The 26,665-nt window shown below is 35.3% G+C and overlaps 1 protein-coding gene across 1 annotated transcript in view; it reads left to right on the plus strand.

The window, feature by feature from the left end:
- LOC132559294 (mitogen-activated protein kinase kinase kinase 5-like) overlaps positions 1-26,665 on the plus strand; it is a 75,048-nt gene that overhangs the window by 24,881 nt on the left and 23,502 nt on the right. The window contains exons 27-30 of the mRNA XM_060223911.1: positions 7,284-7,353; positions 11,383-11,418; positions 14,262-14,330; positions 16,019-16,102. Coding sequence (XP_060079894.1) covers positions 7,284-7,353; positions 11,383-11,418; positions 14,262-14,330; positions 16,019-16,102 — 259 coding nt within the window. The remainder of the gene's footprint in view (positions 1-7,283; positions 7,354-11,382; positions 11,419-14,261; positions 14,331-16,018; positions 16,103-26,665) is intronic.

Below are 26,665 nucleotides of genomic sequence, written 5' to 3' on the forward strand. Positions count from 1 at the left end.
TATCTGTGACCTTGACCTTAGCAGGTTTCCAAAAATAAGAAGCTTTTTTTTGTCATATAAAAAGTTGACTGTTTCTCCTTATTGATTGAGTGTGATGATGATTGATGGCTTTTGTGTCATCAAGATTTTACCTTTGTACCTACAACAATGCACTGGATTAACCTAGTAGGATAAATAGTTTATGTATTAGAGAAAAGAATACAGTGAGTACTTTAAAGTGATACTGATTTGTCTGGTGTCAATTAACCCTGCTTTTACCACGCTTATTTCTGGTGCCTCCATTCTTGTCAGCACCTGTGATTAGCTTTTGGTTGCACTTAAAATTTAGCTGAATTATTTCTGCAAAGAAAGGGGAAAGAAGATATTTTTTCCTTGTTTGTAGATAAAAGTCATTAGAATATACAATTTATATTTTCACAGGTTAAATTGATTTTATTGACCATAGTATCTAATAGCCAGAGTTAGAAACAATGAGATTTTTTTCTCCACTTACATCATGTCCAGGTGGGTTTTTTGTTTGTTTTATTTTCATTACTCTTTGGTTCTATTTCGTGGAGGAAGAAATCTCTTCTGAATTTCATGTTTACCTACGAATACAATGAAAAAATGAATCACTAGGCTAGGGGGTTGAGTCATGATATTAGAAGTGGATCAATATTAGTCCATATGTGACAATGGTTAAATAAGGAGATATAAAGGCTGGTGGTGAGTAGATATGTATTGTTTACTAGTGTCAGCGAGTGCACCTCACACTACAAGATGTAGTTATGGTTTAGGGGTAGCTTGTGTTCCATGTTAAAATGGGGTCTAACTCTTTAAATTAGATTTTGTCTTCACAGAATGAAATTAGGTGTCTACTTTGATACTTATCGCACCATACACATTATGAAAACAATAAGTTTGATAACATTTCAGGTTATAAGACTCTTTCATATGTTGGGTTGTAGGATAGAGATATTCACACACGGCGCACAAAATGTCGTAAAACCTGAGGGTTTGGCGAGAGTTTTACCAAATTTTGTGACCTTAAGGTTAAAATGTACCATACTTCACCCTGACATATGGAAGAGTCTATTTCTCTCTTTTCTCATTCTAAAATATTGAAAAAATATTAGCTTGAGTAGACTTTGACAACACACCTACTACCAAGGGCGCCATGACATCAATTGAAAGGAACATGTCACATTTCTACACCAACATGCCTGTATTGTATGGATGGATGTGTATTGCCCTGGACAAAGCAGTGTTACACTGGAAGAAATGAGAGAAAAGGTCTTTAAAATCTTCAATATTGTGACTTTAGAAGTCTTATTGTTTATCATTAGCAAATTGAATCTAAGAATTGGGAAAGTGTCTGTATGATTTGTGTAACAATGGACAGATGAATTTGAAATTTAACTTTTTGGTTATGATTGTATATGGAGAAAATACAAGATTTTGTCTTTTTGGTTGAGCTGATAGTTATTTTTTGTTGCCCACAAAGCAAAAAACAGATAACTAACTTAATCCGCAGGATCAGAATTTCTGTATATCAATTAATGATATCTGTAGATCTGAAGTTGTTTTGACAATCACTTTCAGAAAACAATGTAATATATACAGTGTTCAAACAGTATGTTATTTTGTATGAAGGATTTTTAGGTCATCTGACCCAAAGGGTCAAGTTGACCTACTGCTAGCGTGCATCGTCTGTCGTCATGCACCATTCGCTGTTCACCTTTTCCTTTATAACTCTATTCCTGCTTAACGCCTTGGCAGATTTCAACAAAATTAGGTCTTAAACATCATTGGGGGTAGGGAATCATTGCTTAAATTCAGAAATTTCATTCAACCCCTAATGATCTGGGGATGGGGCCCCTAAAGAGTAGTTAGACAATACTTTACTTCAAAAGGCTACTCTTCCTTAGTGCTTAGTTCATTCATATGTTGTCTGCAACATCAGTAGGGGTTGGCAAATAAATTCTTAAATTCAGAATGTTGATTCAACCCCTAGGGACTTGGGGGCAGGGCCCCAAAAGGGGAAATTCAACAAAATTTTGTTTCAAAATGCTATGCCTTACTTAATGCTTGGGTAAATTTCAACCAAATTTGGTGTGAAACATTATTGTGATAGGTTATTATTTCTTCTATTTAGAAACTTGATTTAACTCCTAGAGACTTGGGGGTGAGGCCCCAAAAGGGGAAACTAGACAATATATTGTTTCAAAAGGCTACTCCTTCTTAATGCCTGTGTAGATTTCAACCAAATTTGGTCTTAAACATAATTGGGAGTGGGGAATCCTTTCTTAAATTCAGAAATTTTATTCAACCCCTAGGGACTTGGGGACTGGGCCTCAAGAGGGGAAATTCGACAATATTTGCTTCAAAATGTTGCTCTTCCCTAATGCTTGAATGGATTTCATTAAAATTATGTCTGTAACAACTTAAGAGTAGAGGTGGGCAATTGATTCTTAAATTCAGAAAGTTTGACCCCTAGGGACCTGGGAGTGAGGAGCCAAATGGGAAAGTTAGTCAATGATTTGTATTCTTCCTTAAGCTTGAATGGATTTATATCAAATGTAGGCAGAAATATCATCACTGAAATTCAACAGATTTGCCAGACTATCGTCTGCAATTCTTCGGTTTGTCCATACATGCATTGATTGTTAGATGACTGTTAGGCTGTTATTGAAACACTTGAAGGAAGGCAGTTACCTCTGATGAGTTATATTTCTGTTGGTAAGTATAGTATCCATTGTAACAGAATATCATGTTGAATTAAGTTTCATTTAAGAACTTTCTTAAAGTAGAGACCAGATGATTACGTATCAATTTTATCAAAATTAAACTGTTTTCAGAAATGAATCTTTTAACAAAGAAATTTTTCAGTTGTTTTGATTGTGTTATTGTGGTCATGGCTAGATATGCCAACAATACTCCATCTTTGTGTGAATGTCATTGTAAAGAGAACCTTGTCTAACTACCCTTTACTCACTAGTCCCTCACAGACTGTTGGCCTATGTGTCAGAATTCTGGAACACTGTACTGAGATTGATATCACTGATGTGGATGGAAAGTCTCCTCTGATTTTTTGGAAGGCCAAGATCACATTTCATATTTCTGTGGACTAAGGTCTCATTTTATTTTTCTAAAGACCAAAGTCACATTCCATTTTCCTGATTTTCCAAAGACACAAAGGTCACATTGGCAGTTGGACAAGGCTGCCATGACTGAATTCACACTGATAATCAACAATAGATACTGGTATGATGAGGAGTCTGTTTCAGCAGTCAAGACTACTGGCATATGACACTTATCTTTCCCCTTGAATTAGCATGAGTGTCTGGCACCATCACAGTATCAGCAAATGGTAAAGTTGAAGTGCACTTTCCTACTTTTAATCTGGTGCCATGTGATGTTCCATAGGATTATTTAAATGATGAAGTATTTTTGTAATTATAGTCAATATCATTCCAATTATAAGTGATCATTTGGCAAATCCCATGAACACCTCAATGGTTTAATGAAAGATTTTCCACAAAGGCATCTTGTAATTATATCCACAATAATTACATTCAGAAAAGACTGTCTTGTCTACATTTACCAACATCACTTTGGGCAATAGTAATTAGATATGCATTTATAATGAGTAAAATAAATCATACTAGGGAATATATTCTGTTATAAAATAGCCAAAATATGGAATGGCTGACAAGAGTGTTTTGATGACACAGCAGGAACAGGTGTAATTATAGTCACATCATTATATTAACTGTCTTCTATTGTTGTAATGGCAGCACACTAATGTAGATATAAGGGAATATAAATGTGGTATTGTGATAAACAAATCACCAATACAAATCAAGCTGTTTCACTCAACCTTAATCATAGTGTAATTCCTAAACCATGAGTCCTTCAGGATACAGTACACATTAGGCAACAACTGTCAATTACACCTGCCTGATTTTGCTACCACCTTTTCTGAAACATGCAAGGAGCTGGACCACTAAGCACAAAAACATTTCTCTGTACACCTGTCAAGGACACTCCACTAGCAGCCTCTACACCTGTCAAGGACACTCCACTAGCGGCCTCTACACCTGTCAAGGACACTCCACTAGCAGCCTCTACACCTGTCAAGGACACTCCACTAGTGGCCTCTACACCTGTCAAGGACACTCCACTAGTGGCCTCTACACCTGTCAAGGACACTCCACTAGCAGCTTCTACACCTGTCAAGGTCACTCCACAAGTGGCCTCTACACCTGTCAAGGACACTCCACTAGTGGCCTCTACACCTGTCAAGGACACTCCACTAGCAGCTCAACACCTGTCAAGGACACTCCACTAGCGGCCTCTACACCTGTCAAGGTCACTCCACTAGTGGCCTCTACACCTGTCAAGGACACTCCACTAGTGGCCTCTACACCTGATGAGGAGACACACAGCTACTAGCAGCCTCTTAATATTTCAAAGAGATTCTCAACTAGTAGCAGCATTTACACCTGTCAAGGACACTCTCAACTATTTGTAATTTCTACACCTGTCAAGGACACTCTCAACTACTTGCAATCTCAACACCATTTATGGATGAGATGTTGCGGCCCCAAGTATTTGTGTGCCCAGACCATTGATATTCAGACTAATGAATGAGTATTTCATATAGTGTGACATGTGCCACACATACCTTTGTTGTCAAACTAACTAAAACAGATGTATTGTCTGGGGTCAAAAGTCAAATTTCCATTGTGTCAATTTTTCAACAGTTACTAACCTATAACTTACAGTATTACTTAAGCCATGCCTTCAGATCTATTACCAGTTGTATCATATAATACTTGTACATGTGAGATACATGATAAGGTCAAGGTCAAAGTAAAGGTCATGGTCTTGTTAAAAAAATATATAATGGTATGTTGTGATCTTGATGTCCGTGACTTTAAGAGATATGTGAAGCTAAATTTATAAGTCTTAATATAAGTTTATATCTATACTAAATTCATATATATATTTATATATATACAAAATTCCAGATGCCTTGTATATTAGAGTTTGTGTATGGTTGTGTGCTCTGCTGGCCATGGTTTATCTGGTGAGCTGCATGTGTACTATGTTGGTCATGGAATTAAACAAGAGATTTTTACTGACACCACTGAAAAACAAAGGATAAATAAAATGTACAGATGACTGTTTGTTATGTGATACGAAATGCTTATGTTGAAATATTTTGATTTGAAAAAAAAGGAATTAAATGTATAATTTTTATTTCCATGTGTAAATTTCATGAAATGATTTATCTCTTAAGAACAAACACAAGTGGAAATGTCATACTTTTTTTGCTAATCTGTAGATATAATATGGGCTACTTTTTAAGCTGACTAGAGCATACTGATAAACACTCCATTGCCAGTGATGTTTACATAGATTGTTGACAGACAGATGGATGCCTACAGCTGTGGGTGATGTCAGAGACCAATGACACACTAAGTATAGCAGTGTGTCATGGGTCTGTGATGGTTTATTGGTGGAGATTCATATCAGAATTACTCTATTGCATGAAGTGTAATCAAATTATATCTTTGTTATAGACAAATCCTTAATTTTTCTTCTTTTTTTAAAAAAAAGTTCTAGCACCTGTAATTAAGCATCTGTGTAAAAAGAGTAAGCATGCATTATTTTTCTTCCACATATTTTAAAAAAAATAAATGTACCACAATTAATATCTAGATTAGTTATACGTAGCTTAAGGTGTCAAGGACACTGTTTGGTACTGTTTGGTAGAGCAGGGTGTTGCCAACCTCTTGTCCAGTGGTCATGACCTTCAAAATCAAGGGTGACAGGGTGCATTTAAGGGTCATCGGGTAAAAAGACTTTATAATTCATTCTGTTGTATAGTTATCACATCTGTTTGTATTTAGATGATGTTCAATGTTATGTTTGAACATTAATTTTACTATATTAAATCCAAAAATTGGATCTGAAACTTTGATACTAATCAGGAATAATAACTATCGAGTGATTCTAGCATTTTTCACAGTGTTGGGCATATTATATAACCAATGTCGGATTGACCTGATCAAATCTAGTCAGTTGGTGACATTAAAAACCTTTAGCAAGGTCAGAAGTCATTGTAGGTTACTATGTAGAATTTTTGTACAACTCTGAAATGTTGCTTGAACTCATTTGAGTTTTTAACTTCACAACTGAATTAAACGTTATAATTTTTGTCACTTCTTTATTTTACCAATAACATATTACTCTCTGAAGTTTTAATACATGGAACCAGTCAAATCTGTAAAGTACACAAACAAAAAATTGATCTAAATTATTTAAATGTATCCATGATTTGAAAATGAATTTATTCATAAATGTACCTAGTAAACCTACGGTATATCATGTGCTGGAGATATTTTAATTAACCTTCACATTTTATTTTATCTGTTTTCAATATTGTGCTGTCCATTTTTTTCAAGAACAAGAATAATTTCAAGGCCATTGATAACGATAAGGTCAAGGTAACAAACAAGACTCAAGTTCTGAATGAAGTTTCTAGTCTGTTAAGTGTACTGAGTTACTATCACACAAAGACACTTTTTTTCCCCCGATCTTTATTACATCAGGTCAAAGGTTACTGTCGCTATTTATAGTATGTATAATATCTGCAAAATTTAGTAACATCCATATCAATTATTTGCAATTCCTTTATACCTATAGCACAATTATAAGAATTTCTTCACAAAATTGGGTAATTTGAATGCAGACTTCATCCGAAATTCCATCTCTTTGAGTTTCCTTGAGGTGCTTCTATAGTTGTCAGAATATTCATAAGGTCAAGGTCACTGAATTGATGGCAAGATCATTAGAGCAGTAGCAATATTAGTAAGACTGTCAAGGTCACAGGACAAGTGACATTTACTTTAACAATAAATGGCATGTATTGTTTAAGATAAAATAATCTCAAGCAGAATAAATTGATGTTAGAAAATGTAAAAATAATGTGTAACTGAAACACTTTATGGTGCTTCGTTTGACAAATGTGCAGTTTCTGAATTTTGTGTTTGTATTTCCAAATTGATAACATCAGTTATTGAATTAAGCCTCATTCTGTTCATACTCCAGTCTACCCAGTTTGAAAAAGAGGTATGACCTTGATAGTAAGTAATCCACTATGCAACCTCCTAGAAAGGATGAAGTGACTGTCAATTCATTCAGGCAGGCATGAAATAAATTCTAAAACTTTGGTTTTTCAGGAAAATAGATCTTCAGAAAATATATGAATGATTTCTATGTGTGTTTCTTTTCAGTGCCAGCCGGCCATGAATCCCGCAGTGGCAACAAAAGTCCGATGAAGTTACATTTACCAAAGAAAAAAAGGTTTGTTGCTTTAGATACAGTTCATGATATTGTACTTAAGGGTGTATATCTATCATTAGACAGAGAGAACTCTATCCACAGACAGAGAGAATTCTATCCTCAGACAGAGAGAACTCTATCCTCAGACAGAGAGAACTCAATCCTCACACAGAGACAGAGAACTCTATCCTCAGACAGAGAGAATTCTATCCTCAGACAGAGAGAATTCTATCCTCAGACAGAGAGAATTCTATCCTCAGACAGAGAGAACTCTATCCTCAGACAGAGAGAACTCTATCCTCAGACAGAGAGAACTCTATCCTCAGACAGAGAGAGAACTCTATCCTCAGACAGAGAGAACTCTATCCTCACACAGAGAGAATTCTACCCTCAGACAGAGAGAATTCTATCCTCAGACAGAGAGAACTCTATCCTCAGACAGAGAGAACTCTATCCTCAGACAGAGAGAACTCTATCCTCAGACAGAGAGAACTCTATCCTGTGACAGAGAGAACTCTATCCTCAGACAGAGAGAACTCTATCCTCACACAGAGAGGACTCTATCCTGTGACAGAGAGAACTCTATCCTCAGACAGAGAGAACTCTACCCTCAGACAGAGAGAACTCTATCCTGTGACAGAGAGAACTCTATCCTCAGACAGAGAGAATTCTATCCTCAGACAGAGAGAACTCTATCCTCAGACAGAGAGAACTCTATCCTCAGACAGAGAGAACTATCCTGTGACAGAGAGAACTATCCTCAGACAGAGAGAACTCTATCCTCAGACAGAGAGAATTCTACCCTCAGACAGAGAGAATTCTACCCTCAGACAGAGAGAATTCTACCCTCAGACAGGGAGGACTCTATCCTCAGACAGAGAGAATTCTATCCTCACACAGAGAGGACTCTATCCTCAGACAGAGAGAATTCTGTCCTCAGACAGAGAGAACTCTATCCTCAGACAGAGAGAACTCTATCCTCAGACAGAGAGAATTCTATCCTCAGACAGAGAGAACTCTATCCTCAGACAGAGAGAATTCTGTCCTCAGACAGAGAGAACTCTATCCTCAGACAGAGAGAATTCTGTCCTCAGACAGAGAGAACTCTATCCTCAGACAGAGAGAATTCTATCCTCAGACAGAGAGAATTCTATCCTCAGACAGAGAGAACTCTATCCTCAGACAGAGAGAACTCTATCCTCACACAGAGAGAACTCTATCCTCAGACAGAGAGAACTCTATCCTCACACAGAGACAGAGAACTCTATCCTCAGACAGAGAGAACTCTATCCTCAGACAGAGAGAACTCTATCCTCAGACAGAGAGAATTCTATCCTCAGACAGAGAGAACTCTATCCTCAGACAGAGAGAACTCTATCCTCACACAGAGACAGAGAACTCTATCCTCAGACAGAGAGAACTCTATCCTCACACAGAGAGAATTCTATCCTCAGACAGAGAGAACTCTATCCTCAGACAGAGAGAACTCTATCCTCAGACAGAGAGAACTCTATCCTCAGACAGAGAGAACTCTATCCTCAGACAGAGAGAACTCTATCCTATGACAGACAGAACTCTATCCTCAGATTGAGAGAACTCTATCCTCAGACAGAGAGAATTCTATCCTCAGACAGAGAGAACTCTATCCTCAGACAGAGAGAACTCTATCCTCAGACAGAGAGAACTCTATCCTCACACAGAGAGAACTCTATCCTCAGACAGAGAGAACTCTATCCTCAGACAGAGAGAACTCTATCCTCAGACAGAGAGAACTCTATCCTCAGACAGAGAGAACTCTATCCTCAGACAGAGAGAACTCTATCCTCACACAGAGACAGAGAACTCTATCCTCAGACAGAGAGAGTTATATCCTCAGACAGAGAGAACTCTATCCTATGACAAACAGAACTCTATCCTCAGACAGAGAGAACTCTATCCTCAGACAGAGAGAACTCTATCCTCAGACAGAGAGAACTCAATCCTCAGACAGAGAGAATTCTATCCTCAGACAGAGAGAACTCTATCCTCAGACAGAGAGAACTCTATCCTCAGACAGAGAGAACTCAATCCTCAGACAGAGAGAATTCTATCCTCAGACAGAGAGAACTCTATCCTCAGACAGAGAGAATTCTATCCTCAGACAGAGAGAACTCTATCCTATGACAGACAGAACTCTATCCTCAGATTGAGAGAACTCTATCCTCAGACAGAGAGAGTTCTATCCTCAGATTGAGAGAACTCTATCCTCACACAGAGACAGAGAATTCTATCCTCAGACAGAGAGAACTCTATCCTCAGACAGAGAGAATTCTACCCTCAGACAGAGAGAATTCTATCCTCAGACAGAGAGAACTCTATCCTCAGACTCTACCCTCAGACAGAGAGAACTCTATCCTCAGACAGAGAGAACTCTATCCTCAGACAGAGAGAATTCTACCCTAAGACAGAGAGAACTCTATCCTCAAACAGAGAGAACTTTATCCTCGCACAGAGAGAATTCTACCCTCAGACAGAGAGAACTCTATCCTCAGACAGAGAGAACTCTATCCTCACACAGAGAGGACTCTATCCTCAGACAGAGAGAACTCTATCCTCAGACAGAGAGAACTCTATCCTCACACAGAGAGGACTCTATCCTCAGACAGAGAGAACTCTATCCTCAGACAGAGAGAACTCTATCCTCAGACAGAGAGAACTCTATCCTCAGACAGAGAGAACTCTATCCTACAGAGAGAACTCTATCCTCAGACAGAGAGAACTCTATCCTCACACAGAGAGAGACAGAGAGAATTCTATCCTCAGACAGAGAGAACTCTATCCTCAGACAGAGAGAACTCTATCCTCAGACAGAGAGAACTCTATCCTCAGACAGAGAGAACTCTATCCTCAGACAGAGAGAACTCTATCCTCAGACAGAGAGAACTCTATCCTCAGACAGAGAGAACTCTATCCTCAGACAGAGAGAACTCTATCCTCAGACAGAGAGAACTCTATCCTCAGACAGAGAGAATTCTACCCTCAGACAGAGAGAACTCTATCCTCAGACAGAGAGAACTCTATCCTCACACAGAGACAGAGAACTCTATCCTCAGACAGAGAGAGTTCTATCCTCAGACAGAGAGAACTCTATCCTCAGACAGAGAGAACTCTATCCTCAGACAGAGAGGACTCTATCCTCAGACAGAGAGAATTCTATCCTCAGACAGAGAGAACTCTATCCTCAGACAGAGAGAATTCTATCCTCAGACAGAGAGAACTCTATCCTCAGACAGAGAGAACTCTATCCTCAGACAGAGAGAATTCTATCCTCACACAGAGAGAACTCTATCCTCAGACAGAGAGAACTCTATCCTCAGACAGAGAGAATTCTATCCTCAGACAGAGATAACTCTATCCTCAGATTGAGGGGATTTTATCCACAGACAGAGAGAACTCTATCCTCAGACAGAGAGAATTTTATCCTCAGACAGAGAGGACTCTATCCTCAGACTGAGGGAAATCTATCCTCAGATTGAGGGAATTCTATCCTCAGATTGATGGAATGACATAAATATCTTGATCATGGTAGTGATCGATAACAATGCAGATGTATAACAAAGTTTTATTTGTCTATTTTGTGCTTCAGATCATAACCTAATAAAATGATCATATTCAAAGAATTATCTTTTAAAAAACTTCACTGCAGGGAAATGATTCTTAGAAAAGAAACAAGTAACGTGAATGATTGTCATTGTGTTCCTCTGTTACTATATATAGTACAACATAGTCCCCCAACATAGCCTCCATTCCCTAGCTAATTGTGAATATAAACGATTATTTGCTTTTCTCTTGTATTAACCCTATCCCAAAATCACTGATGCACGAGAGAGAGAGAGAGAGAGATTGACAAAAATAAGAAATAAGTATTGAGTTTCATTGCCTTTGACCTATTGTTTATAACCAATCAGATTAAGTATTGAGTTTCATTGCCTTTGACCTATTGTTTATAACCAATCAGATTAAGTATTGAGTTTCATTGCCTTTGACCTATTGTTGTTTATAACCAATCAGATTAAGTATTGACATTCTGGGATCTGTAGCTAAGATGTAAGTATGTGGTGGAAATGAAAACGCTTTGTTACTGTTATTTTGGTATGCATTGATGATACACTTCAATGTGTAAATGTTTTTAATCTGTTAAAATTTTAAATAAGCATGGTGTGAATTTCCTGTACACCCATAATTTAACTCAATGAAAATGTCACCTACAATAAGGAATTTTAAATAGTTTTATTTTGCATGTGTTCTATTAACTATAATGGTGAAAAACCCAGGTTACCAAGCCTTTGTGGCATAAAGCCACATTGTTTAAATTTGAACTTATTTCTTATCAAAATTCAAGCAAAAAATACCACTCCAATGATCAGAGATGATATGCACATTTTCCTGTTTTGTTAAGTTATGTTAATATCAAGAAATTATGGATGTATGTCATCAAACTTAACAATAAGAGCTCCATAAGGCATGTCAGTCATAGGGAGAAAGAGTCATTATGTCGTTTTAACATTTTTATAAAAAGAATTTTCTGGGTTAAATACCATCAGAATAGTTAGGTCATCATGAGATGGAGTCTCATTGTAGTAGCTGTTGACTACCTTACTGAACAACATATGGAAGGCCCATCACATACCATCCAGAGCAATTAAAGTTAGTGTCTTCCCCAAGGTTACAATCACATTGGCAGACTGGTCTGTTTCTCAGCCTCCTGAGAACGTGGAACTATGCATCACAGGTTCTTTAGCTTAGGTTTCTCATGCCATCACTTTTAACTGCCTGAGCTTAAGGCCCCAATACAAAGAGTACTTCAAAACAAAAAGGAAGTCATTGATGTGGAACTCTTTTTTCACTAATAGAGTAATTGGTGCCTGGACACCCTTAAGTGTAAGCTATTGGAGCCTGATACTACAGAATTCGGATTTTCATTTTATTCGATTATGACATTCCATTTTTAGAAAATCAAAAAAAAATCTTAAAAAGAAGATATGGAAAATAAAGACTTAACAATTTCAGTCAATACATTTGAGAGTAAATTACCAAGTAATGTTACATATTGTACAAAATTTAAAGTAATTGTCTTTGAAAGTAATTTATTGCTTTGAATATCTGTGCATGTATTTACAGCATTTAATAAATGACCAAGGCAAGTTAACTTTTCTCAGTTTCTGTTTGGAAAAATTACCTTGTTTGTTTTCATCCAAGAATATTGGTTTTCAATAAAGTTTCCTATTCCTTTTCCTGTTCCTAATAAAAAAATTTATTCTTTAATTAAAAAAAATTTTTTTGCAGAAGTTTGTTGTTCTTTTATTTTTCTTTTTTCTGACAACAATTAAGATTTTAATTGTGTCAAAACAAATCTGTGGCATTTATAAGTAAACTGTGTGGAAGAAATGCATGGTATGTTAGATTTATTGATGAGAAAAATAAAGGGGAAAAAAACTATTGCGACAGGATGATTAAGAAATTAGAGGCAAGAATGAAGAATGTAGATAAAGTAAAAATTTTACAAAAAGAACTTAATTTGAATTTGTAATATGTCTTTAGAATATTCACATATATTAGATTTATGGACGAGGTTTCATTTCATAAGAGATTTTATGAAGAGTATTTAGAAGGTTTTGCAATTTTTGTGAGCATTCCCTTTCAAAAATGAAAACTTTGACACAAGTATGTTTCATAAGAACTCATTATGATACATTTATCACATAACTCAGTTGTAACAGGTTGTAAAATAAAAATATAGAGGACAAAATCAAATGTATATAGCCATTTTCAGTTGATGACGTAACATCATTGTCCAAATTATTATGGCATCGCAATCAATTTCTGACTGACTGCTGGTGAAAAACACCAAAGGCTGTATTCCACTAGTATACACTGACTGCTGGTGAAAAACACCAAAGGCTGTATTTCACTAGTATACACTGACTGCTGGTGAAAAACACCAAAGGCTGTATTTCACTAGTATACACTGACTGCTGGTGAAAAACACCAAAGGCTGTATTTCACTAGTATACACTGACTGCTGGTGAAAAACACCAAAGGCTGTATTCCACTAGTATACACTGACTGCTGGTGAAAAACACCAAAGGCTGTATTCCACTAGTATACACTGACTGCTGGTGAAAAACACCAAAGGCTGTATTTCACCAGTATACACTGACTGCTGGTGAAAAACACCAAAGGCTGTATTTCACCAGTATACACTGACTGCTGGTGAAAAACACCAAAGGCTGTATTTCACTAGTATACACTGACTGCTGGTGAAAAACACCAAAGGCTGTATTTCACTAGTATACACTGACTGCTGGTGAAAAACACCAAAGGCTGTATTCCACTAGTATACACTGACTGTTGGTGAAAAACACCAAAGGCTGTATTCCACTAGTATACACTGACTGCTGGTGAAAAACACCAAAGGCTGTATTCCACTAGTATACACTGACTGCTGGTGAAAAACACCAAAGGCTGTATTCCACTAGTAAACACTGACTGCTGGTGAAAAACACCAAAGGCTGTATTCCACCAGTGACATATACACAAAAATATCATTTACTGAATAACAAGAGGATTATGTGATGAGTGTTTCACTTACAGGAAAACATTAGTAGCAATAGAAATTACTAAACACAATGAGTACTAAAGCATCTATCAGGGAATAGAGATGACTATATGTGTATATTTGTAATTTGTTGTAAATGCTGAAAAATAGACGGATTCTATACAAAAAAATCCTCATCTTATTTCACATTGTCACCAAAAGAAGAGATAACGTAGATACTACAAAGAAGAGATTGTTGTGAGGCGAGATATGTTTCATTAAAATATTTTTAAATGTTTTGTATGATAATGAAATATGGATTGTGGAGAATTATTGGCTGTTTGACTTTCAGTACTAAGCCTGTGGATGCAGCACCAGAGAGTCCTAAACTCTGTTCCCCAACAAAGAAGGACGAGAGATTGTATGTAAAGAGTGTTGTGGATCCATATTTACCAATACTCTGCATGTCCAATATACTACATCCCTGCATGACCAGCTCTGATGTTGAGTCAGTGTGTAGATAGTGTTGATGTTGTATAAAACTTACATTTTTCGTTTATTTATTTATCTTTTGTTTCACATATTTTATTTATCTGTTTATTTATCTTTTATTTGGTATCCATGGCAGTTCTAGGAGGAATTTAATCAATTGCAGGACGTTATGCCTCCACCCCCACCCCCCAGGTGTTGTTTTATTTGTGAAGTGGGAGGGATAGATTATTTTTGTACATTCCCTTGAAATAGAGTCCAAAATATTGTACTAGATTTGCTTTTTACCTGAAAATTCACAGTTCTGAGAAGATTCTTTACAGCAGTTGTAAAAACATGTCATTATTTTTATGATAACCCTAATCTCCATGTGTGTAAAATGACTCTTGTATTGTTTGAAATACCTCTTTTTCAAGTTAAGTGTTTGTCCATGTGACTGTAAATTTTCTTTCTCTCACTATTTTTCAACACCACCCCTCCTTAATTGTTTTCTCCTCTAAATTATTTCATTAATGTTTCATTTCATTGTCATCTCAAAATCCTTTATCATGACAAATTCACTGAACCTATTGATTTGGTCAAAATCAGATTAAGAATTTTCCAAATGTTCAGTATTTATAATGGGTGGTACTATTTTGTTAAATGTTATAGATGTTGAATTAAGATCACTTAAAACGAGAAAGCAGGTACTCTGGGATATGTATAGAAAATACTCCAAATCACCCAATGGATGACTGGCATTTTTATACTTGTAGACATATTTTTGTTATGTAACACTGTTCAATACTTTTGGATTATGACAAAATGTATTTATTTCGGATATATTTCTCTCGTAAAACATCGGTTTTAAAATTTGGCAATGAAAGATGCTATTTTCTGTCTTTATACTATAGAAACAGTGAAATTTAAATTTTTTGTAAATTTTTGTGATAAAATCATGGGTTAACCTCAACTTTAGTGAATAGTTTTATCATGTTCAGATATTGTTTTAAATGAAGTTGATCAAAGACATGTTTTTGGGGGCAGTTCTGTTAAAAAAGAAGCATGGTAACAAATATGGAACTAGTTTCTGGTGTTCAATGGTCTCCTCTTTGTAATGTATCAGATATTGTCAGGAATTGAAGCAAATCGTTGTATTGAAGTATTATTAAGCATATCAATGAAGTGATGAACATTTAATCTAATAGTCTCAGTACTTACTTTACATCACAAATGAAAGTGCATGACAGATTTTTGTATCACGTCCTTACTTGACATGTAGAGAATATTAAAATTGTGTAAATACACACCTTGTATTTTAATCCCAATACACTAAATAAGTTTTTGAAAAAAAATTCTGAAGAAATTTTTGCTGAATATCTTCCATCATTGGCAGCCTACAAGATGTCAAATTGTTATGTTTTCAATTATGGCAAAATCAGCTTTTCCCTTTTACAGATATAGAGATGAAATATGTTATTTGTAATGTTTCCTTTACAACTGAATGATTTATCAAAATTGTTTTATGTATATTCAAGGGCAATGGTCTGTTGTCCATAATGGTCAGCTTTGGTCATACATCTACTACAGTGGTCAAGGCATTTATCATTGGTCTTTAGGCTTCTCTTTTGTTCCTTCCAGGGATCGCGGTCGGTCACCAATGTCCAGTACAGGGAGTACAGATATGGAACTGGACGAAGACCTGGCTATGGTTGACGAGGAAAGGTAAGGAACTTTATACTTTTGTACAACTGCAGGTCATGATTGGTGTATGATCCCAATAAAATTTGCAAATGTGTGCCTTCCTGTTAATTTTGAAATTGATAGTGATTTTAATAATATGTACTAATTTATTACATTGCATAACATTACTGTAGGCAGTTTTATTTTGTTGCAGTGTAATTTTTAATGTTTTTCAGCAGTAATGTACTTCTATTTCCTGTCATAGTGTTATTTACACTGTTCAGCTTTAAACCATAAAGAAAAAAACATGGAACAGAAGTTTTTAAATTATGCAATACCTAATTCCTGTATAGTGTAAATTTCATCGAAGTAAAATATCTACCGGTATTTATCATGTTTAATCTAATACTTTAATACAGTGTTAATATTTTCACTTTTAATTTATTCTTATAACATAAACAATTAAATACAACACATGGCAGCAATGATTATTTTTTAATATAATAAGAAACAAGTTTTTTTTTTAAAGTTGAACATATTTCTCTTAAGGACGATTTTTTGCTACATCAACCTAAAAATTACACTGTGCAAAATAAAAAATTGTGAATGATATGGATGACTAGGATTTTTATATTTGTGTACATATTTTGTAGTGTAAATAACACCATTTAATCCTTTTAGATTATATAGAAATGAATTTGTTCATGATATCTTTAAGAAAATCATCAGTTTGACAACAAATGATGTTATTATCTACCTTACTACTATAGAAACAATACAATTAATATTTTGTGTAGATTTTATTTATTTATTTATTTTTTGTGATTAATTAATGCTCATTTAATTGCTTTGATACCTGAAACACAAAAGATGTCTACATTAAACTGTTACTACAGAAGATTTTAATTATGTTGACATATCCTGAGTTGTGTGATGAGTTTTGCTTTGCTTAAGTTGTTCAGTACCTAGTGCGATTCAGTTTAACCAGTCAGAGCTTTACCTAGCCATGGTATCAGTTCATCTATCTGCCCAAGTTGTCGCTGTCTCTTGTGAATATTATAGAGTATTTGCAAGTCGCTGCTTGAGAAATGGCATTCATTGAGCAATATACGCAATGGGATCAGTGTCATTTTGATGATTTTCCCATTGACTCTGTGTGATGTTATTTATAGGAATGTGATTTGGACCAAAAGCTATACAAACACCAAACTACCATATTAGGTAGGAATTATATAGAAGTTCAGAGGGCAATGAAGACATTTTAGATACATGTTAAAATACATCTATAATAGGAAGACACCATGAAAAAGCATGTTTTGTCCTGGCAGTAATGTCACCTCCACTTACATATCTGAATCCTTTTGTATTCAAGTCATCAACCTTTTAAGATTTTTTTTCCCCAATGTTGAAAGGTCATTAAACATTATAAGATAAGCAATTTTCTTTAGGGTAAGTGCTGACGTTCTGTGTTTATCCTGAGTATTACCTCCCCTTGGATGACAAAGTGAATTTAGGAATGAAAACACAAATAGATACACTACACCTCCGATTTGATTCTTCAGTGTTCTTTCAATGACCAGTTACATATTTAAAGGAAAATGATTTTATAAAACATGTATACAATATTTTTAGGAAAACTACTAATTTATAAATTAGGCTAAATTTAACTTGTTTGCCACTTAAGCATGTTCACATATTTTGCTCGCTTTAAAAATTCATCTGTGTAACAGAAGCAATGTTTCAGCACATAATCTTTGTTGATTCTAACAAAATCATAACATTAGATGTTGCTTGATGTTCATGTTTGGGCATTCATGGCCATATAATGAGTGTAAATATGAAATTGCATTCAAATGTCTTGCTGACCATATTAGGACAGTAATAGGAGTTTATGACCAAATTTGGATATTGGTTGGTGCTTGTTACCATATTTGGGTATTGATAGATGTTCTTTACTATATTTGGGCATATGTAGATTTTATTTCCTTACTTGGACTTATTTGACATATTTGGCACTACTGATTTTCACAGATTGCTTATGACTTGGGCTGTGGTAGATTACTATAGTCCTAACATTGCCAGTGCTATCCATGGTTTTATTATATGAAAATGAGGTTTTGTTTTACTCTTGGTTCTATCTAAGTGTCTTCAGAAAAGTATCAGAAATGTTTGAATTATTATTCATGATATTTCAGTTTTATTCTGAAAATTGATTCAAAGATTGATTTTCAATTTCATTTCATTTAAATTTTGTTTATCAGAGACTAGATTTTGTTTATCAGAGGCCATCAGAGGCTAGATTTTGTTTATCAGAGGCCATCAGAGGCTAGATTTTGTTTATCAGAGGCCATCAGAGGCTAGATTTTGTTTATCAGAGACTAGATTTTGTTTATCAGAGGCCATCAGAGACTAGATTTTGTTTATCAGAGGCTAGATTTTGTTTATCAGAGGCTAGATTTTGTTTATCAGAGGCTATCAGAGACTAGATTTTGTTCATCAGAGACTAGATTTTGTTTATCAGAGGCTAGATTTTGTTTATCAGAGGCCATCAGAGGCTAGATTTTGTTTATCAGAGGCTAGATTTTGTTTATCAGAGGCTAGATTTTGTTTATCAGAGGCCATCAGAGGCTAGATTTTGTTTATCAGAGGCTAGATTTTGTTTATCAGAGGCTAGATTTTGTTTATCAGAGGCCATCAGAGGCTAGATTTTGTTTATCAGAGGCTATCAGAGACTAGATTTTGTTTATCAGAGGCTAGATTTTGTTTATCAGAGGCCATCAGAGGCTAGATTTTGTTTATCAGAGGCTAGATTTTGTTTATCAGAGGCCATCAGAGGCTAGATTTTGTTTATCAGAGGCTAGATTTTGTTTATCAGAGGCTAGATTTTGTTTATCAGAGGCTAGATTTTGTCAGAGGCTAGATTTTTATCAGAGGCTAGATTTTGTTTATCAGAGGCCATCAGAGGCTAGATTTTGTTTATCAGAGGCCATCAGAGGCTAGATTTTGTTTTATCAGAGGCTAGATTTTGTTTATCAGAGGCTAGATTTTGTTTATCAGGCTAGATTTTGTTTATCAGAGGCTAGATTTTGTTTATCAGAGGCTAGATTTTGTTTATCAGAGGCTAGATTTTGTTTATCAGAGGCTAGATTTTGTTTATCAGAGGCCATCAGAGGCTAGATTTTGTTTATCAGAGGCTAGATTTTGTTTATCAGAGGCTAGATTTTGTTTATCAGAGGCTAGATTTTGTTTATCAGAGGCTAGATTTTGTTTATCAGAGGCCATCAGAGGCTAGATTTTGTTTATCAGAGGCCATCAGAGGCTAGATTTTGTTTATCAGAGGCTAGATTTTGTTTATCAGAGACTAGATTTTGTTTATCAGAGGCTAGATTTTGTTTATCAGAGGCTAGATTTTGTTTATCAGAGGCCATCAGAGGCTAGATTTTGTTTATCAGAGGCCATCAGAGGCTAGATTTTGTTTATCAGAGGCTAGATTTTGTTTATCAGAGGCCATCAGAGGCTAGATTTTGTTTATCAGAGGCTAGATTTTGTTTATCAGAGGCTAGATTTTGTTTATCAGAGGCTAGATTTTGTTTATCAGAGGCCATCAGAGGCTAGATTTTGTTTATCTAGATTTTGTTTATCAGAGGCCATCAGAGGCTAGATTTTGTTTATCAGAGGCTAGATTTTGTTTATCAGAGGCTAGATTTTGTTTATCAGAGGCTAGATTTTGTTTATCAGAGGCTAGATTTTGTTTATCAGAGGCTAGATTTTGTTTATTATCAGAGGCTAGATTTTGTTTATCAGAGGCCATCAGAGGCTAGATTTTGTTTATCAGAGGCTAGATTTTGTTTATCAGAGGCTAGATTTTGTTTATCAGAGGCTAGATTTTGTTTATCAGAGGCCATCAGAGGCTAGATTTTGTTTATCAGAGGCTAGATTTTGTTTATCAGAGGCTAGATTTTGTTTATCAGAGGCTAGATTTTGTTTATCAGAGGCTAGATTTTGTTTATCAGAGGCTAGATTTTGTTTATCAGAGGCTAGATTTTGTTTATCAGAGGCCATCAGAGGCTAGATTTTGTTTATCAGAGGCCATCAGAGACTAGATTTTGTTTATCAGAGGCTAGATTTTGTTTATCAGAGGCCATCAGAGGCTAGATTTTGTTTATCAGAGGCTAGATTTTGTTTATCAGAGGCCATCAGAGGCTAGATTTTGTTTATCAGAGGCTAGATTTTGTTTATTGATTTTGTTTATCAGAGGCTAGATTTTGTTTATCAGAGGCTAGATTTTGTTTATCAGAGGCCATCAGAGGCTAGATTTTGTTTATCAGAGGCTAGATTTTGTTTATCAGAGGCCATCAGAGGCTAGATTTTGTTTATCAGAGGCCATCAGAGTTTAGATTTTGTTTATCAGAGACTAGATTTTGTTTATCAGAGGCTAGATTTTGTTTATCAGAGGCCATCAGAGGCTAGATTTTGTTTATCAGAGGCTAGATTTTGTTTATCAGAGGCTAGATTTTGTTTATCAGAGGCCATCAGAGGCTAGATTTTGTTTATCAGAGGCTATCAGAGGCTAGATTTTGTTTATCAGAGGCTAGATTTTGTTTATCAGAGGCCATCAGAGGCTAGATTTTGTTTATCAGAGGCTAGATTTTGTTTATCAGAGGCCATCAGAGGCTAGATTTTGTTTATCAGAGGCTAGATTTTGTTTATCAGAGGCTAGATTTTGTTTATCAGAGGCTAGATTTTGTTTATCAGAGGCCATCAGAGGCTAGATTTTGTTTATCAGAGTTTATCAGAGGCTAGATTTTGTTTATCAGAGCTAGATTTTGTTTATCAGGCTAGATTTTGTTTATCAGAGGCTAGATTTTGTTTATCAGAGGCTAGATTTTGTTTATCAGAGGCTAGATTTTGTTTATCAGAGGCTAGATTTTGTTTATCAGAGGCCATCAGAGGCTAGATTTTGTTTATCAGAGGCCATCAGAGGCTAGATTTTGTTTATCAGAGGCTAGATTTTGTTTATCAGAGGCTAGATTTTGTTTATCAGAGGCTAGATTTTGTTTATCAGAGGCTAGATTTTGTTTATCAGAGGCTAGATTTTGTTTATCAGAGGCCATCAGAGGCTAGATTTTGTTTATCAGAGGCTAGATTTTGTTTATCAGAGGCTAGATTTTGTTTATCAGAGGCTAGATTTTGTTTATCAGAGGCTAGATTTTGTTTATCAGAGGCTAGATTTTGTTTATCAGAGGCCATCAGAGGCTAGATTTTGTTTATCAGAGGCTAGATTTTGTTTATCAGAGGCTAGATTTTGTTTATCAGAGACTAGATTTTGTTTATCAGAGGCTAGATTTTGTTTATCAGAGGCCATCAGAGGCTAGATTTTGTTTATCAGAGACTAGATTTTGTTTATCAGAGGCTAGATTTTTTTTATATCAGAGGCTAGATTTTGTTTATCAGAGGCTAGATTTTGTTTATCAGAGGCTAGATTTTGTTTATCAGAGGCTAGATTTTGTTTATCAGAGGCTAGATTTTGTTTATCAGAGGCTAGATTTTGTTTATCAGAGGCTAGATTTTGTTTATCAGAGGCCATCAGAGGCTAGATTTTGTTTATCAGAGGCTAGATTTTGTTTATCAGAGGCCATCAGAGGCTAGATTTTGTTTATCAGAGGCTAGATTTTGTTTATCAGAGGCTAGATTTTGTTTATCAGAGGCTAGATTTTGTTTATCAGAGGCCATCAGAGGCTAGATTTTGTTTATCAGAGGCTAGATTTTGTTTATCAGAGGCTAGATTTTGTTTATCAGAGGCTAGATTTTGTTTATCAGAGGCTAGATTTTGTTTATCAGAGGCTAGATTTTGTTTATCAGAGGCCATCAGAGACTAGATTTTGTTTATCAGAGGCTAGATTTTGTTTATCAGAGGCTAGATTTTGTTTATCAGAGGCTAGATTTTGTTTATCAGAGGCCATCAGAGGCTAGATTTTGTTTATCAGAGGTCAGATTTTGTTCATCAGAGGCTAGATTTTGTTCATCAGAGTCTAGATTTTGTACCATTGACTTAAGTGAAGAAAATTAAGTGGTTCTCATAACCATGTATGGTTGAATGGCTTAGGCTGGGTTAGTTACTGATATAAACCTGTTTTATGATATTATATAATTTTTTTAAGATAAAGGTTGATGCACTTGACCAGAATTCCACTTTAAGTCCCCTGGCTTCTGTAACAATTTCCTTCTTTTATGCACTGATGCATGCTGTTTCGGTTGCTTCCCGTTCAGTCCTGAATGCTTTCACTTACTGAGCATTTTTGATGTGATGGTTGTATCGTGAATAACATGTCCTGTTGGGGAGGTTTCCATCTTGTTCAGATATTGCATTCATGTTTTGTGAATTTGCGCATTGAATACTTTTAATATTCATTATCATTAAGCTACATAGACAGAGTGATCTTGTAACAGATTGTGTTAGACTACATACTGTACTGCATTAGGAGTTAGAATAGAGGCCATCTGATCCTACTGACATTTACAATGTTAAGTACATGTAAATTGTATATTATCCACATAGAATACTAGAATATTAAAGTGCTTGTGAAAATCTATCAAAATGAAGTAGAATGTTTGACCCTGATATTTGGACTTGACAGAATGAAGCTATAATTTAGAGATATACACATGCTTCTGCTATATTATCTAGCTACTTGAGCTTACTCAATATGCCATAGTTTTCAGTTTCCAAGGTATAACTTTTTCTGTCAGAATTCAATAGAGTACAATATCTATCAGCACTGCTTACATTTTCTCAGTTTCCTGTCTTGCTGCAGTTGTAATACATGCAGATTTCTCCTTGTGCAAGCCCCTGAGTGATGCTACTTTGGTGTTCAGGCTTAAGCCTAAGTTATGTGACTATACACTACCTCTGCTGACCATCCTTTCCTTCTTACAGCGCTGTAACAACTGCAAGTTAAGCTAGATTGGATCCTCTGTGTTGTTGATATGTTGTGTATGTGTTGTAACTTTGCTTGCAGTTGTGAGCCTAAATATCTCCGATCTCGTAGTCTCCACTCGGGGCTCCTAAATCTAGACACGCCAGACAGGTAGGTTGGTCTCCATGGCAACTGCAGTCTCTAGACATTTCTGTGAGAATGTACAATGTATTATTATCTCATGGTGGATATGTAGCGTAGAGAAAATTCCTTACTTTCATACTAACCTCTGTAGTCAACGGTGATGGCTCATGAATATTCATACTGATTTGCATACATATTTATCCAGCATTAAGCTACAGAATTCAGCATATGATGCCTGTCTTTAAAAAGGGATGATTCATATCATGATCACGAAATCTACTGCATTACAATAGATATTGGTGGGCTTATTACAGGACATGTTGGATTATACAACCTGCTTTTAGCCTTTTTTGTTTCTGAGGAAGTTTGAAAAAGATTGTCCTGTGCTTTAATGATTGTTTCATTCAGCAAAGCACTTAACTCCAATTTCTTTGGATAGCATGTGACATGCATCTCATACTTTCAGTTAGTTAGCTGTCAGGTACTTAAAGACACCCTCATGTTGACAAGGCAATAAACCCTACATACTTATTTTAAAAAAAACCCAATGTGACTGTTAAGTATTAATACTATTTACTGAATGTGGGCTTATTTGCTGAATAAACATCGTAGAAAATCAGATGTAATTGATGGACAGCATTTCAATCTTACTAACTTGCCTGTAAAATGATAACCAGCTTTGTACATTATATTTCACTAATCAAAAAGAATGATGAATATTAATACTAATTTGTATATGAATTGATTCACTAATAAAATGAAAAGTTTTAACATTCTAGAAAATGCAGGATTAATATTAGACTTGCTTGTAAAGTCATCCCCCTGTACCTCAACATTAATATATAGAAGTGGACTCTAGCTGTCGATCTGTTTCAATGTAGATAGTATGAATACTAAAATAATTCATCTTCATCACATATGCTTCTCACTCTCATTATGATTTCAAATAATTATATATAATATCAGGATGATGAAAAATATATTGCAAATTCACCACATTCACCCCTGACCCCCAACCCTACTCAAAAACAACCAGAAGAAAACAAAAAAGAACACAAATGTTTGCCTTTTCTCTAGGTTTGTTCACCATTTATACAACGTTGTAAGGTTATGGCGGCCTTTAGTTTCTGCATCTCGGTTCAAACTTTGATTTAGATCTATTTTGCCTTTAACTTCATTTCACATCAAAAGATTCTGTATTTTGCTCCATTCTGTTGAAGAATACGCAAGCATATATGTCTGTGTTTCACAAATGTCATTTTTGAAATGTAGGTCACTGTGACCTATTTTTGTACATTTTACTGAATTAGGGTCGAGTGTGTATGTAGCTCTTTATGTTGTGTTATATATAGATTATAGCTGCATTTGATTCATTCATTCTCTGTTTAAGTTATAATTTTGAGACGGCCAGAGTAGGCATATGCATATTTTTCACAAATTTTTAGAAAATTTTGTCAACCAATTTATTTTCCTGTATCTGGCATGTTTTATGTATACTTTTAGACTGAATATATTAATTAGGTCAGCAATGTTAAGCATATTTTATTGTAAAGGTTAGGATTTTAATTGGAATATATCATTACCAGGGGGCTGTACTGTTGTTCCTAAGCAGTGCTTTCAAAGTGGACAATATTTTGTCACTTATCAGTTACTTAAAACTGCGTTATTTTGTTAATGAAAATCTTAGGGAGACAAAGTGTCACATACTGACAATAACATGCTGCAGTATAGTTAGAGTTATGACCCTTTGTTTTGAAACCTCTTCTGTGATACTGACCGTGGGGAGTTACTTGTAGTTAGTTCCATCTGCCTATACTGATAGGTTCTATACTATTTGATATATGAATTTTCTTTCAGGTGAACTTTGTAAATATTAGGTCGCTGTGATCTGAATATCCCCCATAATTAATTTTTGTTTAAATTTTTGTTTTAACTTGTATTTACAACAAGCTGTTAGTTGGCATGTTGTTTTGTCCTATGCCTTTGACAAGTTGAGGTTGGTGTTTTAGCCCAAGGTTTATAGTCAGATAAGTTTTCTACCCTGTCTACAATTGCTGTTACTATGAGGAGTGTTATTTTAGCCAGATTGGAAAGGTGAAAGTTCAAGGTCATTGCCTAAGATTAGAAAGTTATTAGAAGTTTTAAGTAAATAATTCAGTTGGTGTCCATGTATTATTAATTTCATTTTGAAATTGTTTGAAAGATTGGATCAACATTTAGTAAAACTGAATTAAGGACAAACTTACAAATGTACTATAGCATTCTGGCATCTCTTTATACAAGCTTTGCAGGCTAAGCTATAATATTAGTTTTACAAAAACAAAACGTTAAATCCACTAATCATTATTAATGAAAAAGTTACTTTTAAAAGTACAAATTCAGCATCTGTATTGTTTCAGCAAATGCTTGATCAAGTGAGGTATGCTTTTAACATACTTTGTTTTCTGGTGATTCATATTATGAGAAATAGTAACTATGAGGAAATATTTACAAAGTAATCAGATAAAGATTTGATCTTGATTTCACAAAGCCATGATCATGTGACAGTCATCCTGCACTCTCTGTAAACTTTGAAATGCTACTCCTTAACATCTAAGTGGATTTCAACCAAATCTGGTCAGAAACATATTATAAGGGATGGTCAATGAGTTCCTATATTTAGAAAGTTGTTTTCAAACCTGAAAATAAGGGGTAGGGGCCCCAAATCGGGAATTTGGCTAAAATTTTGCTTTAATATGCTACTCTTCCATAACACCTGAGTAGATTTTGATCCCACTCAGTCTGAATCATCACTTGGGGAAGACAGTTATTTTTAGCCCACCATCATCTTCCATGGTCTGCATATTTCAACATTTCAACCAAATTTGATCTAAATCACCACATAGATATGCCAACGAGCCTCATGTCATGTAACATGTCAACACCACTCATGCCTGGAAGTGTAATCAATCTTTCCTGTTTCATTTCATGACAGTCATAACAGGCATGGGGTTAAAGGTCATGGGCCCATTTGTTAGCTTTACATTGTTTTTCCTGATATTTGTACTTAACTGCTATTTTATCCTTTGTAACTTGAATACTGATGTCATTCAACCTTAAGTTACTTTTAAACTCGCTCTGTTCTAGCAGATCTAAATTACTAAATCTTTATAACGAAATTGACACAGAAAGCTTCCTTTTATTTTACAGTAATAGTACACTGAAATATTGACAGGTATTTTACAGTACACTGAAATATTGACAGGTATTTTACAGTGATAGTACCCTGAAATATTGACAGGTATTTTACAGTAATAGTACACTGAAATATCGACAGGTATTTTACAGTGATAGTACCCTGAAATATTGACAGGTATTTTACAGTAATAGTACACTGAAATATTGACAGGTATTTTACAGTGATAGTACCCTGAAATATTGACAGGTATTTTACAGTAATAGTACACTGAAATATTGACAGGTATTTTACAGTAATAGTACACTGAAATATTGACAGGTATTTTACAGTAATAGTACACTGAAATATTGACAGGTATTTTACAGT

The sequence above is a fragment of the Ylistrum balloti genome, unplaced genomic scaffold (assembly GCF_031769215.1).
Source record: "Ylistrum balloti isolate Yb309-2 unplaced genomic scaffold, AGI_CSIRO_Ybal_v1 Utg369662, whole genome shotgun sequence".
In the NCBI taxonomy this organism is placed as follows: Eukaryota; Metazoa; Mollusca; class Bivalvia; order Pectinida; family Pectinidae; genus Ylistrum; species Ylistrum balloti.